The following is a 20,525-nucleotide window of genomic DNA, read 5'->3' on the forward strand; positions in this document are numbered from 1 at the left end:
CTGTACACCTAGTCTAGTTCATAACAGTTTTTCCTCCAGGTTATTGGTGCCTTCAGTCCTTGTCTGTGATCATGGACCTCAACTGTTGGTTGTCAAAATTTGTGCATGCAACATTAAAATATTGTTTGTTAGTAACCACTTGTTCTTCTTTGGAACAGGCGGGCAGCTTGACCAAACAGAATTCATTGTCAACTGGAGGTAACCTGTCATTTTCCTTTTCGAGTAATGAGTCCAGGATTTCATCTTGGCTACAGTCCTCTGAAGACATGGAAAAATGCTCAAGAGGTAATTGTATTTGAAGGCAGTTGAAAGTAGCCTCATATTTTCCCTAGTTCTCTTGACGACAAGAGTGCTACACTGTAAGTAGTCATTTCAGTTAGAGTTTTCTCTAAAAATGGAAGGAGGAAAGGGGTGGTTGTTGATTAACTGACTACTCGTTTTCAAAGGGCTAGTGACTTGGGATGTGGGAGTATCAGTTGTGGGCATCTCTTCAAGGAACCTATATATTTCAGTACATTTTCTTTTATATACAAACATCACCTTCAGTAGCAGGATTTGAACTTTCTTAAGCTGGGAATTCAAAAAACAGAAGCATCCAAAATCTAGTCATTCAAAAAGCTCTAAGTCTTTGTACTTCAAAGTCACCTTCTGTTTTCATGCTTTCCAAAGAGCATGAAGATCTTTCTCATGTTGGTAGTGTCTATGTGATACTTACTGCTAGGCAGAAGTTTACCAAGTGAGCTTCAGCTCTAATATAGAGGAGCCTCATCTCTTGCTTTGAATGTACAATTCAGTCTTGATGCCTATGGCATTTTTACCATCACCATGAGGAGCTCTGACTAGTCCCAGACTGCAGTAATTCTCACATTACTCTCATATAAGAATAAGCATATTTAAGCAATTTTAATAAGCAATTCTCATATAAGTAAGCAACTAGGATAAAATATTATGATCGTTATACACACCATATAGGTGCTTTTCAATGTTTTGAATTTGAACTTGAACATAGAAGGATACAAGCTTTTTATCCAGTCGTCAAATAATGTGCTTTTAGTCAGTGAATAACTTAAGCTAGCTACAATCAAAAATAAGACTAACCTACAAAGAAAAAAACTTTCAGTGTGTTTGTTACTTTAGGGCAACTGAAAATATTTTCTTCTTCAAAACAGACCTCTCCAACTGTCACACATATTTACTGGAAATGAACCAACTGTTACAGAGCATGGATGTTCTTCACAGGACATATTCAGCACCTGCTATAAATGCTATGCAGGTTTGTTGTTTAAAAACCAAAACCTTGCAATTCCAAAAAACAATCCTAAATCCTAAAGGATCAAGGTATTTTTTCCTAGCTCAGCTAGTTTTATGGCAATCTGTATTATTTTCATCCTGTGTGTTGTTAAAAGGTTGGACCTTTCGAAAGCCCAAAGAAGGAAAAGAGAACACACAGGAGGTGGCGATCCAGAGTTGTTGGGAAGGAGGCTAAAGGAATGTTACAGGTAACTTCAGTCATTTCAGTGCCCATCTTTCTCCAAATCTTAGTTATTGATCACTTCCTGTTGTGACCAGTTTAGGAAATAAGAATCCTTTCTAAGTAATGTCCTGTGCTAGCTCATTTTAAGTGGTAATATATTAAAACAAAACACAAATATGTTGTCATTAATATCTGCAATATGATCTGTGCTGTTTTCAGTCTCGCTGCAGTTTGGGGGGTTGTGGTATTGGAGCTTTTTATCAGTACAGATTTTTGCAAATTCTCCAGATAATTTTGTGCACGTTTGCATCCAGAGGCCATGTGATTAGATACTTACAAGTGGGGAAAAATAGTATAGCATATACTACAGCTCCTAATGGGCTTGTTTCTTGGAGTTTTGCCAAATCCTCACTTATGATATCTGAGGCAAAGTTATATCTGTGGTTTCATTTGCCAGGTGTCATCCATTCCAAGCCTATTGGTAACTGACAGTATTTTTTCCATTTTTCGTATCTCCAACATGTAACCCAGATGGGTACAATAAAACAAAATTTTCTTTACAGTTTCTAAAAGCGTCCCAAATGGCTGTCCTCCTTACAGGTGCCTTCAGTGTTTTCTGCCCCTATGAGACTGCATGCTTCCAATCCGAACTTATCTACAATAGATTTTGTAGAGGACAAAAATTACTCTGATGGCTCTGAAACATCATCAGAATTTACTAAAATGCAAGAGGACTTATTTCACATTGCACATAAAGGTAAACGAAATTATCTTTCATATGTGGTTTTGTATCATGACAATTTAAATAATGATGTGACTTCTGAGAATGCTTCCTGTTTAATGTTTAGAAAAAGCAGAAAACGCTCTCCCTACCTTTAACTCACTTGAGGAGTGGCAAATGTTGAGATCTTGAGTAATTTGAAAAAAGTGGCTTAATCATCACATTTTAAAAACTTTATTTAATAAAGGACAGCCCTTTGTTTTATGTGCTAAAAACCTAGACTGTATTTTTTTGCCAAAAGGTATAAAGCCTCAAATCAGTTGCTATAAACACAACCGCAGATTATACTCTTTTGTGTTTGCATGCATGTGTGTGTATAAGAGCACATGTATGTTTGTCTATTTGGTGTGCTTCACTGTATTTCAGAGTCAGCATTTGTTGGTGATGCAAGGGTTGCTATGGTAGTAACCTATTTTTAGTGAATACAGAAGAGTAAAATCATGTAAAGCAGCCAGAGGGGCAGCTTGACTAGAAATGTTTTCTTCTTTCAAAATAATTTTTCATTAGCAGTGCTTTGCTTCATCACCCTCACCACAGAAACGTTTTTATTGTTTAAGTGGTCTTGGTGAGGAAGACACTTAAGTATTTATATCTGAAAGACTTTTGGGAGTATTGACTTCGTCCCCTTTTGCACAAGATAATGGTTGATGTTATCAATAAGCATTCTTTGCTTGTTTTTCCCCTCTGGTGCTGATGTATCTTGAGTCTGTTATGTAAGGAATGTATCTAAGTAGTAAACTTTATAAAGTCAATTATAGCCAAATGTGATGTATGTTTTCCAAAAAGAGAAAAGAAGTGGGGGTGGGGCACAGTCAGAATAGTTGCTATTAAGCAGAGCAAAGAAATCACCTACTCAAGATCATCTTACCTGAAACATCCATGTTGGAAATTTTCATTTGATTGACCCATGCATTTGAGGGGACAGTTAACTTGGTACCATTTAATACAGTGTTGTTTTAGTAAAAGTACAAAGATTTTTTTCCAAAGTTGCTTTTTACCCCACCGTTTCCAGAAAAGGGTAGTGAAGAAAACTTTTGCTTTAGTTTTTGATACAAATTAAATAAAATGTAACATTAGTACTTTAGTAGGTAATCTTGAAAATTTAAGTTAGCATACAATTTACTAAATGACATTAAGGTCACTGAAGATGCTGGTCATGTCATGCACATATGAAAGGCTAACAAAATAGATCATAGTGGATACATCTTCCTCCCCACCCCCGTCATACTGTTAAAGATTTCTTCAGGTAGGTTAAAGTATGAGAATTAGCTTTGGTAATGGTTTGCAGTGTTGAAACATACCTTAAGAATATTTTCTTAGAAAAGTAAATTAGGTTACATCAAATACTCAGTGAAGTGAGGTTAACTCAGAGTGGATGATTAGAAGAGAGAGGTATCAGAAATTTCTTGTTCTTTGCCCTTTCCGTGAATCCATGCTCAGATTTTATATCTTAATTTCCCTGTAAATGGATATGTTTTTGCATTGGCAGTTTTCATGACTGTACTGCAAGGCTTGATTAGGCCTTCAGAAATTCTCTAATTCTCCAGTTAGATCAATGTTGAAATCCTACATAAACCAGTATTACTGAAATAAATATTTGTTCCTTGTGGTTAAAGAAAAGATTAAATGTCTTAAAAGTAAAAAAAATGAGGAAAGTGCATTTCCCCTTTTAAAAATGTAGTGATTTTAAAATTGCATGATCTGTTGTCTGATGTAAAAGTTTCGGGCTAGTGACACTGGCTCAGGAAGGAGTAGAAGTAGCAGCATACTGTGAACAACACTCAGGATCTGACCCTTTGAGTCACTAAATCACCTAACAAGTTGAACTTGCTTGTGGGGAAACTACTAACCCTATAGCTGTGGCACAGTATGTGTTACAGCTGCTTTTTTGATCCCCCCCTCCCCTCCCCCCCCCTTTCTTTTTTTTCCTCCCTCTCTTCTTCTCCCCCACTGGAATTTTAAAGGAATGTGGAATCGAGTCATGACCATCTGAAGATTCAATCTAATTGGGGAACAAAAGCAAGTGAAGAGCAGAAGTGGTTAGTTAGCTTTGTTGCCATCCATCACAAATAATCAGAGTAATTTTGACTGTGGCTAATATAGTTAATATAGTAGCATTCACCATAAACATTTCTCCTACTAAAAAAATCTACCCCATAACCTTTATTAATATTTTAGTAACCCATCCTGGATCTCTCAACCTAAATTCTTGTTTCTGTCACCATAAATGATGTTTCATTGAAGTTTTACATAATTGGTTGTTATACAATTGTTAGCTGTTTTTAACTGTCACGTTTTATGAAATGGTTCTAGTTTACTTCACCTTGAGGTCAGCTTTCAGCACCATATCTACAGAGAGAGAAAAGCTGAAGCAGATGCTGGAGCACGATGCATCCTCATCTCCGTCTGCACAAATAGTTGGCTTGAAGAATGCCTTAACATCCGTAAGTGACATGCTGAAGTTCAGCAAGCTTCATTGTCATCAGATACTACCATAAAATTTTATGGTAGTTAATTTGTGTTTCTTTAGTATCTGTTCTGTGCTAGAATTTGCAGTATTGAATCATAGTAAGTTATTATATATGGTGTTCAAAGACTCTTTCTTAAATATTAAAGGTATTGTGAAATCACTGAAGTTTGATAGATTGATTTAGGTATATAGTATAATCTGTATCATTTCATGTTCAGAATCAGAGGACTGCTCTGTGACAATGAGTCTACTTTCCTCGAAACTTACACTGTTTAATCACTCAGTTCTTGTAGGTTGTGGGTTTCCTTTTCCTTTTCTTTTCCTAAACAGCACTCAAGTATTCGCTGTATGACTTGGCATAAAATAGAGGTGAGAGTGGCTGAAAGCACTCAGCTGTCCCTTCTTATGCACTAGAGCTTCACCATGCTGCACCAAGGCGCTGCAAAGCAAATTCAAGTACAACCTGTTCATACTGAATTCCAACCTTAATTATCTGTTAGTTGTCTAAAAGCAGCAATGGAGCCGTTAGGGCAGAGTTCTAAATGACAAAATATTGCACTCTTTAAAAAGGAGGGGGATTTTGGTTGGTGTGTTTTTTGTAATTGGTTGAGACCAGAACTTTCAGGCTGGTCATGTTTGAACATGTCAACCAGACAGTGATGTGATTTCAGAGCAGCGAAGGCCATCATTACCATGGTCTTAAATTTCAGTGTTCGTTGCAGATTCCTAATCAGAGGCAGGGGAGACTCTCTGGCATTGATAAACATGGTATAGATCATCTTAGAATTATTTCAGTATGAAAACTTCCCTTTGCTTTACAAAAGCTGCATATGGTTACAGTTTTTAAGCGAACAATATGCCTCTTTGCCTAGACCTTTAGAGGCAGTGATATTTTCATAGTATTTAGAGAAAGTTGAAACGTGTTGCACAATAACTATATTCAGTCATTTGTACTTCTTTGGTTTTGGCTTTCAGATGTTCCACTTCTGATATTTGAATAGGTGACTTTTATTTTTCCAGTGTTATTTGCCTACCATTTTATATGAAAAAGTCAATTTTAAGATTTCTGAACTCAGTGAACACTCAGCATGATTTTTTTTTCTGAGCAATAAAATTCTGTTGTCCATCTTCATCCTCTAAATGTCTTTTAAAAGTCATATTTTTAGGTTTTACCTGATACTTAATAAGCCTTTTGTAGCCCATCTAGGAGTAATCTGTTAACCTTGGCAGTTTCAGCCAGAGGTTAGTACCTGTGAGAGCTATTCTTAGCCTGCAGATCTCTAAAGCCATGATGCCAACAGAAATTTTGTCACCCTGTACAGCAGAGATCCTGCAGGAGAAAGGAATAAGCTTCCTTTTGAAGACGTATGGAAGTACAAATATGATAAACTTGACGTATTTCTAAGACTTACCTTGCAAGAGAGTCCTGTGTTGATGACTTTGATTTAGTGTTTGTTGTTGTTCATTTCAGTTTGTTTTCTGTACATGAGGAACAAAAAATCAGACTTACAGGTTGAAAGCTGTCAAACATAAGTCTATTTTGCTCTCATCAGCCTGGCAGGGGAAGAAAAGTGAACAGATTTAAAGTGAATAAAACACCACAAAATTAGCATCTCTCTCTGCTTCTCCCTCATTAAGATAGTATCCTTGACCTACACACAGTCTAAGAAAAGCAAATACAGAATGGGGAAAAGTACAATATTATTATTTTGGGGGGAGGAAGAAGACAATAGAAGGAAGAAAGCACCTTGTAGCAAACAATGAAAATTGGAAGATGCTATTACAGGAAATCTGTGTAAATTTGTTTTTGCACTTATTTGATATTGTGGGTATGACACAGTACTGTCCCTTTGAATGCTTGACACAGAAGTGATATGTGCCTGTATGGCAAATTCAGACCACACATATGTAAAGCCAGAAATTACTTTCTCCCCTCCATCATCACTTTGAGCTTACTGTCTTTCCTGCCCTCAAGACTACTTCCAAGAAAAATTACTATCAAAATCAGAAGTATTTGTGGGACAACACGGGTATGTAAACAGCAGGGTTCTCCGCATTCTAGTATAGATTCAGATCACTAAAATGGGCAGCAAGTCTTCAGTACTGTTCCAAAATTAGTATTCTCTTCCTACAAGTCTACTCAAACTAATATCTGTCCATCGGATGCACCCAGCATGAGTAAATTACATAAAACAAACATGAGTTTGCAGTAGAGTCTTTTTATTCTGATCATTGCCACTATAAGCTGATAGGATACATACTGTATCTATAACTGTCTGAATTTAAGTCTTATTTCTCTGTCAGTGGAAGACAAAGGGAACTGTCAGTATACCAGGCTGATGGGAAAAAATTGGATGTGGCAAGAGTAAGAATTAATGTTGAGAGAGGCTAGGCTGGAGAACAGGGGTGTGAAGGAAGGGAGGTTGAAAAGAAAAAAGATGCACAAAATTATTTTATAACTTATTAAATCAGCTTGCAAAACCCAGTAACTTGAAATATCCCTGCTATCTTTGGCTTTTTTTCTCCATTTAAGTGTCTTTTTCCCTCACACTGAACAAAAATAGTTTTAATTTGAGAGATAAGGAGCAAGGTTTGAAGCATTTATAAGTGATTTGCTGAACCAGTAAAAAATCGTGTGGTGGTCATGTTTTATACTGCACTTTCAATACTCTTAGCCCCTTTTTACATAGTAAAGCCACGTTCAAGTTAGTTGAGAGAACTTGATATCGCCCATATTTTTGTTAAATATTCCAGGCAATAGCACAAAACACAGATCTTAAAGACCGGTTACGCAGAATACATGCCGAATCTATGATCCTTGATTCAGCATCTAATGCAAAATCAAGTCCAGATTTGGTGAAGGTGGGTATGGATTTCCCCTTTCAGTGGTGTCTGTTCCTCAAACCTCTACATCTAGACAGTGCTGCATAGCTGCATCTTGTCCTGCTCTTCTTGTCTTCCCTATGGTGTATTGTGTTAGCAAAATGAGTCCGCTTTCATGGTTATGAGTCATTTCTGATGATGCATTGTGTAGTATTTGATTTCAAAGACTTCTCTTGTGAGCAGTTTTCCTGAGCACACTTCCATTGCTTTTTGCTACTGGTTCCTGGTGTTCTCCCTCACCTCCTGCTCGCTTCCCATTCAGCATGAACAGAGCTGCCGCCTTGTTACCCTCATGCTACTGTTTCTCTCCCCCTTATTCCCTTGTTAACTTTAAAGTGCTGTAGTTCTTTCTGTTGCCTGTCTAAATATTGTGAGCCCAGAACGCTGGCTACCAGTGTGACTCATGTAAGGTTCAGAACAGCTATCGGACATTTCCATGAAAGGATCACAGAAATGAGATGTACAAGAGCCCTTTCAGCCATTTAGTTTTCTTTCTGTGAAGCCAGGGAGTCTTCTACATATCCAGTTAGCCAGTTTGAGAAGTACTGATGTTCAGACAATTTTTTGGTTTGCTGCAGAATGCATGTGAGTATGGTGCATTTATAGATCATCGGATCTAGGTGTTAATGGTGCCAGTGAGGGAAGCAAGAACTGTGTTATTTCTGATGGATTTTCCTAAATGTTAACTCACAGAGAGACTTCTGCTGTGCTTGCAGTATACGTCTTTCATTAGAATTTGGGTGGATGTAACACTGGGGGTTTTATACAACTTATTATTTCCTTTTATTTTTAAAGACAGTTTAGTCATTCTGTCTGTTCACTTCTGGTTGAGTTTTAATAGAGCTGTTTTTTGGTCATATCTAGCTGTTAGGTTTTGTTTTGTTTTTTTTTCTTTAAGATAGTTGATTATTCTGATGCCTTTTGCTTTTAATCCCATGTGAATTTGAACAGCACTTACACTGCTATCCAGACAAGCATTAATGCATTGTTTTTTAATTTCAGGAGTTCTTTTCTTATTTAGTGGAGGTCATTGCAATGACAGTGGATTATTTCTGAAACTTGTTCCATGCACTATATACACACGAGTCAAAAATAGCTTTCAAAAGGTCCTTTAGAGATTTCATTCACTAATTCCCTCTGGCATGGTTTGGGATGGAACTTAAGGATGAAGTAACTTATACTGGAGAAGTTTCATTGTCTGAGGACTATGTACAGTAGTGCTGCTGTGAGGAAGACAGGGCCACTGCACAAAGCTTGGCTCTAAATGATACATCAGGTGCTATGACAGACCTGTGAAAATTGAAGCAGTATAAACTAGTATCTCAAGCCCTTGCATAAGGTGAAAGTTTAGTTTGTCTAATGAGCAGTTTATGTTGTAGTTTATCACGCCAGAGTGGGAACATGAAAGAAGGACACCTGAAACTCTCATGTGAAAGATACAAAAACTTGCTGTTCTTTTATGAACCTTTCCTGCTCACTTTCCTTCTCAGGTTCATAATAGGATAGGAAACAATCCCAGTAGCAATGCTTGCGCGTGTAAGACTTATTTTTTTACTTGTAGGCTAGTGTAACTTCCTTCCCACAGAACAGACAATGTTGAGGTTTCCTCTTTTCTTGCTGCTATATCAGAAGTATTTTTTTAAAATTTAAAAATAGTCTTTTGTATGATAACAGTTTGGTTTGTTACCATGTCATCATTATCAGCATGTACTGAATAACATTCTGTATTATAGTAAAATCTACTAGCAGAAAAGCTTTGAAAGAAGATTTGTCAGTTTGATTGTAGACTTGTCAGATTGTTCATTATGTTGTTCTGAAAGTAAAACACTAGACTTCCTGCGAAATTATGATAGGGCAGTCATGGTTACAAGTTAGTAAAGCATCTCAGGCAGAAAAGCTTGAGAGTAGCTAATACACTCCTTTGGGCCAGCTACTCCTTTTCCTTAGCATTGCTGGAGTTACCAGGCAAAACAATAGTGCACAGTGTTCTCCAACATTTTTTTACTGCATCCACAGAATGAACCAAGTCTTACTGGTCACCCCACCTTTGCTAGGCCACCTTTTGGAACTTTGCTTACACCAATGATCTGTAGAGCTGAAGAGGAGTTACCGAGACCTCCATGGCAGTCAAATGTGCCTGCAGCAGCAAAAGCAATGTCAGTTATGTGGCTTTAATATGTTGGTTTTCGTTAACATGGAGCTATCTCGGATGTGGATATGAAGGAAGGCTTTACAAAGCACAGCATAGAAAATTATCTAGTGAAGAAAGAGAGCTAGGAAAACATTGCTGTTACACAGAAAGCAACCTGGCCTCTCTGAATTTTGTATGCCACTGCACTGCAGGCTTTGCATTAAGGTAGGCTTGGGAGGAAAAGACTAATTCATTTGCTAAGATCAGAAGAGAATGTGAAACTGGGTTGTAATATAGAGAGATGTGAGTTTTGTTCTTTTGGGGGCTTTTTGATGATACATTTTTGTATATCTGGCTAAATCACTCAAATATCAAAGCATTTTTACTTTTTTTTTTTTTTAATAAAAAGGTACATGCAGCGCCATAACTGATTTACTGAATATGCATTGCTTTTTTTCCCTTTTTTTCTTCTTCTCTTTGATCTGTTTTACTTTGGTTTTAAATCCCTCTTTGAAACACATGCTACTTTTCACTAAATTGGAGAGGAGCATGTGCAATCTTCCAGTGTTTTACAGCCCTTTAAGTTATGTGACTGTGGAATTGCATGCATGAATGCTGTTTGTGGTACTTCTTCTCTCAAAACTTTCTATTTCTTTTAAGCAGGAAAATTCAAGAGAAGAAAGCAGAGGTCTGGTTCACCAGGTCTCCAATGAAAGCAGACTGTCTATAGCTGACTCTCTCACAGAATTTTTTGATGCACAGGAAGTCCTACTGTCTGCTAGCTCTTCAGAAAATGAGGTCTGAGCATTAAGAGTGACATCATTCTCTTGTAGTTTCTTATCTGCTACTTGATGTGCAGTCTTTCTGAGTGCTAACTGCATATCAGACTGCCAGAAAATGCAAATTTTCAAAACATTTAGAAATTAATATTCTGCATGTGTGTATTTGTTGTCATTGTCTCTTCACAGTAAAATGTAACAGTTATTATGGAGAAGTCTTAAATGCACATTGAGGCAAATGGCAATTAGGTAGCTAGTATGCAGATACTGCATATATTGTACTGTCTGCCTTGAGTTGTTAAACAGGTGCTTAAGAAATTGTATCATACAAATATATATTCATACATGTCCTTGTGGTACCTGTAGGTGCCTTGGGGCTGATGTCATACATATTGAAACTTAATGGTTCATTTTGTCATCTCTCTCGGACTCCATAAAAAACGTGGCTTTTGATATGAGGAAAGCCTTATTCGCTGTGGGGCCAAGAAGATGAAACCCGACTCCACTAAAAGAATAGTTGAATTTTCAGTGATGGTGATCTCTCCCAAACTCAGCTGTGTCTTCTTAGGACTTCTTAGTACTTTCCTGTAATACTGAAACACAGCTTAAACAGTTCAGATCTATTAAAACAATAATTGCAGTGCAAAGTAACTTGTGCATATGGGGTTATTTTAATGAGTGACATATCTTGCTTATTTCCCCACCCCACACTCAGGTATCAGATGATGACTCATACGTAAGTGATATCAGTGATAATGTCTCAGAAGATAACCTAAGCAATGACATGGAGAATGAAAGACAAACTTTAGGTAACTTCAGTGTTTCATTATACTATGTTCTGAGATTTTTCTTTGTTACTTTTTGTTTGGGATATTTTTTTTCCCTCTTCCTAGAAGTAATTTGATCTTACAGGTTTTGAGATGTAAACAGCCTGTGTTTTTTCTTTTACAGCCTCAGATTGGTTTTGAACAGCACATTCTGGCTAATCTGATTAACAGGGCCCAGGCACTGTTGATTAAGCAGGATGGTGGTTCTGTATGAGCAGAGAAACACCCATTTTCTTGGCTTCTTTGGTGCAACTCCCATTCTTTTTCAGTTCCTCTCATGGCTATGGGATTTTTCAAAGTAGCAAGGCCTAGCTGCTTTCTTTTTTTTCAAAAAGTAATTTTCTTCTTGTCATTGTGTTTTTTAAGTCTGCAATTTAGACTCTGCAGTCAGAGTTCTGTTGTTTTTAGCAGAACTCTGTGTTTAAAGGAACATGAGAATAATTACACGCTGGCAGGCCTGGTGTATGACCATAAGGATTTCTTTTTTGCATGTTTTAATCATGATAGTCTTGTTAGTACATTTGCTTATTTAACTGCCTTGCTAATTAGAGACAGAATCAAAAGAAGAGGGAGAAAAATTGGTCATAACAAACTAATTGGCTTTGTGCCTTCAACTCCTTTCAGTTAAACAGGGTGTTCTTCCCACTCTATCAATATATTTTTAACTTCAAAAGTGCTGAACAGTGGTTTCTTACTAGCAGCTGTTTCCTGATCATCTTCAAGGACCAGTGGATCTCTATGAACTTGGGTAGTTTGATATGCCTGGAGATCTGTTGTATTCTGTAACTGTTTAAAAATGAAGGGTATTTTTTGAAAGATGGGAAAGAATACAGGTTGATTTATTTCATGATCTGGACCTTAGAAAACTGTACTAGTGTGGCTGTTCATCTTCTTTTAACAAAGACTATCACTGAAGCTTTTCTGTATTAGCAGCACCTCCACATGCTTCTGGTACCTGCTATTTCTGTGCTTTGGGCAGCGTGCCACTCCCATTAATAGCAAACTGGATGTCTTTTTCCCACAGGGCTTTAGCTGAACCATAAATTGTGGGATTATGATAAAATCCTCTGGCCACTGCAATGTATAAGGTCAGACCAGATGATGATAATGGTCCAGTCTGGCCTTAAAAGTCATTGAGTCTAGCTGGAGGTCAGATGTCTTGATCTCCTTCAGTATTGTTGCTGGCCATTTGTCACAACTCTTGCAAACCAGAACCGCACGGGCTTTTCTTTTCATGGGGGGTGGGGCAAACTTCACTGTATGGAAAAATTGGTATCTGAATATCTTAGTTGTTTTTCTGGTCTGTTTTGTCACTGTTTACCTCAATTAATGGGCCAGTCCAGAATATGTAGTTCAGTCAATTAGTATTCTGCTTTTAACCAGAAGCTGTCAAAGGACATAGCCAAATCCCATTTCAGAGAGCTCTTTTGGACAAGGATAAATTTTTAGCATTTACCTCCTTCATCTCCAGAGGTATCGAAGGGAACAGCCTTCTTTTTGGCCTCTTCTGATATTAAATAAATTCTTCCAAGAGGGAAGTGTAGGAGCCAACCTTTTAACTCTTAACAGTCTAAATGTTTCAGGTAGATTTTTTGATTTGTAGTGCCTGTGCCATTTTTATGCAAAAAGGAAGAGAGAGGCACTAGACTGCAAATAGTTCACCTGTCCTTATTACAGTAACTTGATCATATGAGATTTTAGGACTTCTAGTTTGTGAGTGGCAGGAAAGATGGAAACTTCTTCCTCAAAACTTTGAAGCTGCTGATTACACTTGAAAACCTCCAACTGAGGCATGGGCTAGCATACATGGCAGTGATGGAGAAGTTAGCCCTTGTGGTTATCTGTACTTTGTCACTGTTGGAAACGCTGCTGATATCATGCTTATGTCAGTGGACCGGCAGAGGAAGTACTGGTTGAAATTGTGTGCTTAAGGGCAGTGATTCTTTGGGCATGTGCAGCACAGGAAAGATGGGCTGCCCAGTGCTGTTTTAATTCCTCCAAGACAAAGCTATGTGAGGAAAGCCAGATGAGGACAGCGGTTGACAGACTGGGGCTATACCTGAATGTTTCCAAATGGTAACTGATTCTAGGGCACGAGCTTCCTAGGTGCTTCTAAAGACATGTAGAGATAAAATATGTTGTTGTAGTGGCAACCATATTCCTCTCTGAAACAAGACTGATGTACAACTAAGCAATGTAATCACTTTAGACTACTGCCTGTTACAGAAGCTTGTAGCTCTGTTGAGCTAGTTTTGATCCTGCCACAAATCATTTCATGGCACACTTTGAACTATTTATCCCATTCTTGTTGCTTTGATACAGCAACACAGACCTCAGATATTCATGTCAAGGACCCTTGACATGAGTCTTTTTTTTTAATCTTCAGCAAACCCATAGCTTCACAGTTGCTTCAGCTTTTCCATGTTTGAAACAGGCCATTTCTCTGCCAACGTATGGGTATATCTAAAATCTAACATCACTAAAATTTTTTAAATGCTAAGCACTATGGGGAGCACTGTGGAAAAGCCTGATGTAAATCTGTGGTGCAGTAAATTTCCCTGGAAGGAGTATTCAAAAAAGTAGAAAAAGATATGTAGGAGTTGTTGTTATGCCTGGATCTGTAAGCTACGCATTGCCTTCTGAGAAATGTCAACTTAATTGAAGCTCTGGCAAGGAGGGAGGTTTTATGTCATTTAAACAGCTAGGAATCCATGTCTGTTACAAAATAAAATAGTTACAATACTTACTCTTTCAAATCCAGTGGAAAGCCTGAACCTTTCTTGTAGCATGCAAGGTGAAGGAAGGTGATTTTTTTCATGCATCTTTTGTACCTGGCATTTACCTCAGTGAACATACAGAAATTAAAATCTTGGTCTTAATTTTATTATTTTTATAAAAGACTATCTTCAAACCACAAGTGAAATGCTTGAATGAATTGTGAGGGTGGAAGGAAGTTTTGACAGAAAAAAGATGGTTGTGTTTTAACATATGTTTGCAAAGGGGTTGAAATGAAGTAAACAGTGAATTGACTTGTTCTGCCACTTCCTTCCTTTTCAGACTGTATTTCTGAAAGTGAAATGGGATGCAGTTCTAAACGAAGAACATGTTTACCAGCTCCGTGTCCTAATACAAGTAACATCAGCCTATGGAACATCCTGAGAAATAACATAGGAAAGGATCTCTCCAAAGTGGCCATGCCTGTTGAATTAAATGAGCCACTTAACACCCTTCAGCGTCTCTGCGAGGAGCTAGAGTACAGTGAACTACTAGATAAAGCAGCGCATACGCCTAACGCATTTGAACGGATGGTAAATATGTTATTCCAAATACTTAGTAACATTCCATATAATTAGAATAGAGTAAATATAAAAACAATCTGCCAAAGAAATGAAAATGTTCTGTTCCATTTTTCTTTTTTTCCCGTCTGAGAGAGGCAGGCTCCAAATGTGTGTCTGTACATACTTGCATACCCACTATTTTTGACTCTTCTATAAATTTCTGTTGCTTTGTCAGGAAGTCTCTCTCTTCAAGTACCTTGCTGTCCTGCAAGGTACAACAAAGAAGTAGTTTAGTTCTGTTTTTCAGCTCTTACTCTGTAAGATTAAAAGTTTACAGCAAAAAGGGAAAGGGGTTGAATGTACATACTTCCCTCTTGAGTATGAAAGGTACAATAAATCTTCTTTTAAGGGTGTCTAATCTGGTAACATATTTGTGCGTAGAGGATGCTGGATCTTCCAGCCCTACACTACTGTGATATTTTTATATAAACTAAATGAGCTCCATTTGTTTTATTAACTGGTTTTGTGAAGTTTTGGGGATGATCAAAAATGTTCAGGATCTCAAAGCCATGCAATATGAATATATGTTGGTTAAGTAACAGGGTCATCTTCTGACAGTGCAGAACCCCAAATCCAGCATTTTGCAAAAGAATGAGAGAAAAATGCATTTCAGTTGCTCTGCTTCCAGGTGCACAAGAGCTACCTAATATGTAAGCCCATAAATAAAGGATTAAAAGCTCTGTAAGTTCTCTTAAAAGAAAGCTATAGATTGTCCCTTAAACTGAATTAAGCCTTTTCAACTCAAGATATCTTAAAATGAGGTTATTAATGAATGTAAATAGTCATGTTATAAACAGTGTTTGAAAAGCCTCTTGCTCCATTCTGCCACTCTGCAAGGGTTACAATTTAGTGTCTGTTCTCAGGACAGAGGGTGTGGATATTAACTGGGGTTTTCGTCGCATAGCTTTTTTTGTTCTCTTGAGAACGTATGTTAAAAGGAAAAGGAAATGAGCAGTAGCAGTTCATATGGGAGTGAAAAGAAGCTTTTTCCCTCCTTCCCATACCCAAGCATCTGGAAATTACCTCAGAAATGGAGTATTCTGTGCCTTTGAGAAATTCGTGAGGCAAAGTTAATGCTAGCTGTTGCATAGTAATTGCAATAGTTCATAAAAGAGCCATTCCGAAGTGAATTCAGTTTCTGAAATTGTGAAAGGAGAGCATCTACATTTTCACAAGATGAGGAAAGGGGAATGAAAAGGGAGAAAAGTGGCAGAAAAGAGACCTGAACCGAACAACCCCAACTTCTAATTCCTCAGGTTTAGAAGGAATTATGCGTGAGCTGACTGCAAAAATTTGGAAGGGGTTAACCTGTGTCTCAGTCATAATCAAGAACAGTTTCATAATTAGGTAATAGCACACAGTAGATAAAAGGGAATTCAATTCAGACAGCATTAGAAATATCAAAGTTGGTGAAAACTCATCCAATACTTCCTGTGCCATGTTTAGGAAAAGGACAGTTGGTAGATCCATAGAATCACAGACCATAACTACAAAAGCCAAAATCAAACAGTGATTTTTTTAAGGTTACTGCTTTGAACTGTGTTGCAGAATGCTAAGCTGTTTTGAACAGTTTTCAGAAATGCTGTTTTGAGTTGATGAAAGTGTTTGACCCTAATAACTCCATTCCTGGACCATTGAATGACTCTCTGAAAAATGAATAATTCTCTAATGTGTGCGCTAGTGCTTAACTTGCAAAAGGCATGCATGTTTGTAGTCTGCAAATGATGGGAAAAATGCAGACTCTGATGTCAGGATAAGACCTTTTTTTTTTTTCTTCTGTTGAATCAGAATGTATAACAAAAATTGTGCATGGCTGTGGTAAATTAATTAATCAGAATTCCACATATGTTATCCCCAGGTGTATATAGCTGCCTTTGCAGTCTCTGCATATGCATCCAGTTACTACCGAGCTGGAAGTAAGCCATTTAATCCTGTGCTTGGAGAAACCTATGAATGTATTCGTGAAGATAAGGGTTTCCAGTTCTTTGCAGAACAGGTACTGTTATGCTGCAACCCTTAGATTTGCTACTTGATACACTGCTTAATTCTAAATGCATGGCTGGAATCCTCTGGAATTAATAGCAAAATACAAAATTACTTTACATAACCTAAGCCCAGCAAAACTCAAGGGACGTTGCAGAATCATAAATGAAGGAAATTGTTTTTTGAGGGAAGTCTGCTAACTCTGGGATGGAACATGACAACCAACAGCTGACACTCGAGAAGGAAAGGCTTGGCAGGCTGCCTACTCCAGTAACTAGGTAATTTGGTTAAGTAGAGTGCCATTCCCCATGCTGAAATCTGATCACAACTGCAACAAGCATTCACATTCTTGTCATTTTTTTTTTTGTGTGATCATTAAAAATACTGTATCTTCAGCTGTTTAATGTCTTCTTTTATAACAAATACATCCCTTGTGTGAGTCAATCAACTGCTAGTATTTTCTATGGTGCCATGAATATTTCTGCTTCCTGTCCAAGCACTTTGTGGGCTAAGTCTTTCAGATCTGGTACCGCAGCTTAGTAGGTGAAGGCTGTGTACAACACATCAAGGCCTGAGTGTTTATGAAAATAATTCCCCAGTAGGAGAATTATTATTAAGTATGGATCAAAAATACTAAATTTAAACCAGCCAAGCTGCCAAAATTGCTAAGCTTGCCACATATGTTAAAAAGAGGTAAAACTTAAAGAATCTGGTGCCTAGCAGAGTAAGAATGATTGAAAGCTGTCTTGTTCTGTCTAGACATAACCCCCTCCAAAAAATGCAAAAAGTGCAGTGGGCAAGGGTGTACAACCTAGAAATTTGATCAGAGAAAGCATTCTAAGAGGATTCCTTTAGGAAGACCACCTCTGAAGATACAACATTTTGTACATTATGTTTTAGAACTGACAAAAAGGAGTGCTATGTGATCTTCCCTTAGTCTTGGTAAATGTCACAGGGAAGAGTAAAAATAAGGAGGAAAAAAAAAGGCAAAACAGTCAAAGCAAAAATAAGATTTAAAGTTCAAGTCCTATATCTGGTTCTTCATTGTGTTACTTCAGTTCTAAGGTGATGTGTATAGAGCACTGTAGTTACCACTGTATCATCAAACTGGAGTGACAAAGTGGTAAATAAAGGTTGGTACTGAGCTTAATGTTAGATGGAATTAAAGGAAGAGATTTTCCCCTGATATTAGATAAATCAGTACAAAGGCTATTTTTTCTAAAGAGGAATTTTAATACATGAGGGAGCTTGGGCTGTTAACAACTATTGTTCTAAGACATGCAATAAGTGACATGAGTTTATCGAGTGGTGAAGTTATGTAATAGTATGGGATGGAGTAATATTAGGAAGGAAGGGCAGTATAGGAGGAAAGAAATTTCATGCCGCTTGCAAGCATTAAATATTTCTCTTTGCATCAGGAGCTGTTGCTTATTGCTCATTTGTGCAAGCATTTTGATGCTTAATTTAGATGACTCGTTAGTGCAGATAGTATGTAATCCATGGATAGATAGAGAAAATGTATAAAATAACAGAGATTCTGTTATATTACTAGAGTGAGTTTAGAATAACTCCACTTAGCACCATGACCTTACTCTAGAATTATAACAGTTTAAGAGAGCGCTAAGTTTAACCCATGAATTATAGTATGACGTGGGGTTAATCTGGGTGCAGTATGTGAGAGAGAGTGTTGCTCTTGGTGGATTAGGGCATAGCTGAGAGTAATTAGTACTGTTCTCTCTTCTTTTTTTTTAACCAAATAGAGGATGTTCAGTAAATAACTGGATGCCTGTGGAAAATATGCTCAGTAACAGATTTGCAAAATGAGTAATAAAGAAGAAAGTAAAACTGTACTTGAGCCATGTAGGTGGTTAAGAAATTAGATTCATGGTGGGAAATAGCAATTTTACTTGAAAATAAAGTTGTTTTTGTCAAAAGAACAGTAAGCATTACACATCAAAGAGTTGGTCCTGGTCAGCTGTTAGTCGTGTTCACCCAGAAGGGAGAATTTACAGCCAAGGAGGAGTGGCTGCTTTGACTTTGTGCAGTTACATTATTATTTACTATTTCCTTTTCATGGTCTGCATTATGTATTTGTTTGTTTACTTACAGTCCTTGCTTTGCTATTTTGGTGGTTGCCCTAATTCATGTATGTGCTATTACCCAAAGCTGATAAAATGCAGTGTGTGTGGTTAGAGTTTCGCACTAGAAACACCTGGGGTGTCATGACTGCAGTAGTAGAGGTTGCTGGATGGGACTTCATGGCTTGATTTCTCCACCCGTGGCCCCCTCAGAGATGCTGATCACTGTCTTCTCCTTCATAGTCAGGGTTTTGTGGGTATTTACTGCACAGAAGAATTTGGCCCTTCTTTTTTTTTTTTATTTTTGTCTATATGTGGTTTCCATTAATATATTAAGGGGGCCCTAAGGTTAAATGTAATTATCACATTAGAGACAATGTACAAAATGTATCATTAGATTTTCGCTCTATAAACAAAATTCACAGGCCTTTTAAAATAAGTGCTTCCCATTTCTTTCACGGCTTCTTAGGTCTCGGTACCTTATTAATCTCACTGACTCCCCCTTCAGGACACAACTGTAAAAGGAAAATAAATGTTCAATTTGTAATATGCCATATATGAACAAAAAATGAAGGGGAAAAAAAAAGAACCCAAACCAAAATGACTGTTCAATTGTTAATATCTCCATCTTTTTTTTTTTTCTCCTTTCATGTCTTGCTATTAGGTCAGTCACCATCCACCTATTTCTGCATGCCATGCTGAATCTGTGAATTTTGCTTTTTGGCAAGGTAACTCTTCAGTCTATCATTTACTTTTACAGTGTTCATAATATTTTCATTGTATGTCTAACATGAAATATCCAGAAATTGGGAAAAGGTGAAATTCCCTGCTTAAATTGTATTAGAATGGCTTTAAGAAATGCTAGCTTATACTTACGTGCATGCTTCTTACTTGGATCTTCTGCCATTATAAAAACATTCAAGTTTTTTTAATAACATTGATTTTTTTTTTTTTCATGGAGGTGCCGTGCATTTCTTTAAAATCAGGTTTATTGCAGGGGGTCTTTAGTAAACAAGAATTGTACCTCAAGCTATTTATAAAACAAACAAGCTAGAACACAGCTTGAAAAACTACAGGTTAAATCCTGAACCTTGGCAGATCTTGTAAACCTGTTCTGCAAAAAATTTCCAAAAATAAGCATAACAGAAAGGATAAATATATTTACCATGTCTTTCTCTGCTGGCATTATTACAGTATGTAAGATTTTATGCTATTTGACTACTAAAATTCGGTTTCAAAAAAACTGTTTTGGAGCTTTGTTTGCTGTGTAATGTTGGTGAAGTTGTCAGCCAGTCACAGTATCTGTGTGGTTAGATATTTTTGGAAGCGTACATAGAACATAACTGTGCCTTTTAACTCAGTTAAATTCCTTCACCCAGAGGTTTGCAACTCACAGTGTAGCCATATTATAACCTTTAATTCTGTTATGATTGACTCTGCTGACTTGATTATAGTTATTACAGATGGAGCCATACTGAACAGAAATTGGAACTCTGTCATTAGTATGGGTTTCATTATTCAATATAATTCCTTGCTTTGTAACCAAATACAGGTACAAGAGTCCTTTTGTTCTTAGCCAAAAAGCAGAGATGAACAAAAATTTATTCAGTAACTGAATACTATATAAATGAGACTAGATAGAAGCCTGTCTTAGTAAGAACTGATGAGACTGATTTGTTTAACAGATCTTGACAACAGAGAGATTTGTTTAGAGAACAAAGCTCTTCTGTAAAGGTGAGAGCTGAGAATCTGATCAATGAGAAAGAATCCGAGATTTGGTC

General features: G+C 37.2%; 1 protein-coding gene across 1 annotated transcript in view; it reads left to right on the forward strand.

The window, feature by feature from the left end:
* Positions 1-20,525, forward strand: part of OSBPL3 (oxysterol binding protein-like 3) — a 42,391-nt gene that overhangs the window by 13,072 nt on the left and 8,794 nt on the right. Inside the window, exons 6-16 of the mRNA XM_010288759.1 lie at positions 159-285; positions 1,170-1,273; positions 1,407-1,499; positions 2,075-2,231; positions 4,569-4,699; positions 7,480-7,587; positions 10,403-10,537; positions 11,234-11,327; positions 14,403-14,653; positions 16,542-16,679; positions 19,409-19,472. Of these exons, the coding sequence (XP_010287061.1) occupies positions 159-285; positions 1,170-1,273; positions 1,407-1,499; positions 2,075-2,231; positions 4,569-4,699; positions 7,480-7,587; positions 10,403-10,537; positions 11,234-11,327; positions 14,403-14,653; positions 16,542-16,679; positions 19,409-19,472 (1,402 nt within the window). The remainder of the gene's footprint in view (positions 1-158; positions 286-1,169; positions 1,274-1,406; positions 1,500-2,074; positions 2,232-4,568; positions 4,700-7,479; positions 7,588-10,402; positions 10,538-11,233; positions 11,328-14,402; positions 14,654-16,541; positions 16,680-19,408; positions 19,473-20,525) is intronic.

This window comes from Phaethon lepturus, unplaced genomic scaffold (genome assembly GCF_000687285.1).
Source record: "Phaethon lepturus isolate BGI_N335 unplaced genomic scaffold, ASM68728v1 scaffold10990, whole genome shotgun sequence".
Taxonomy (NCBI): Eukaryota; Metazoa; Chordata; class Aves; order Phaethontiformes; family Phaethontidae; genus Phaethon; species Phaethon lepturus.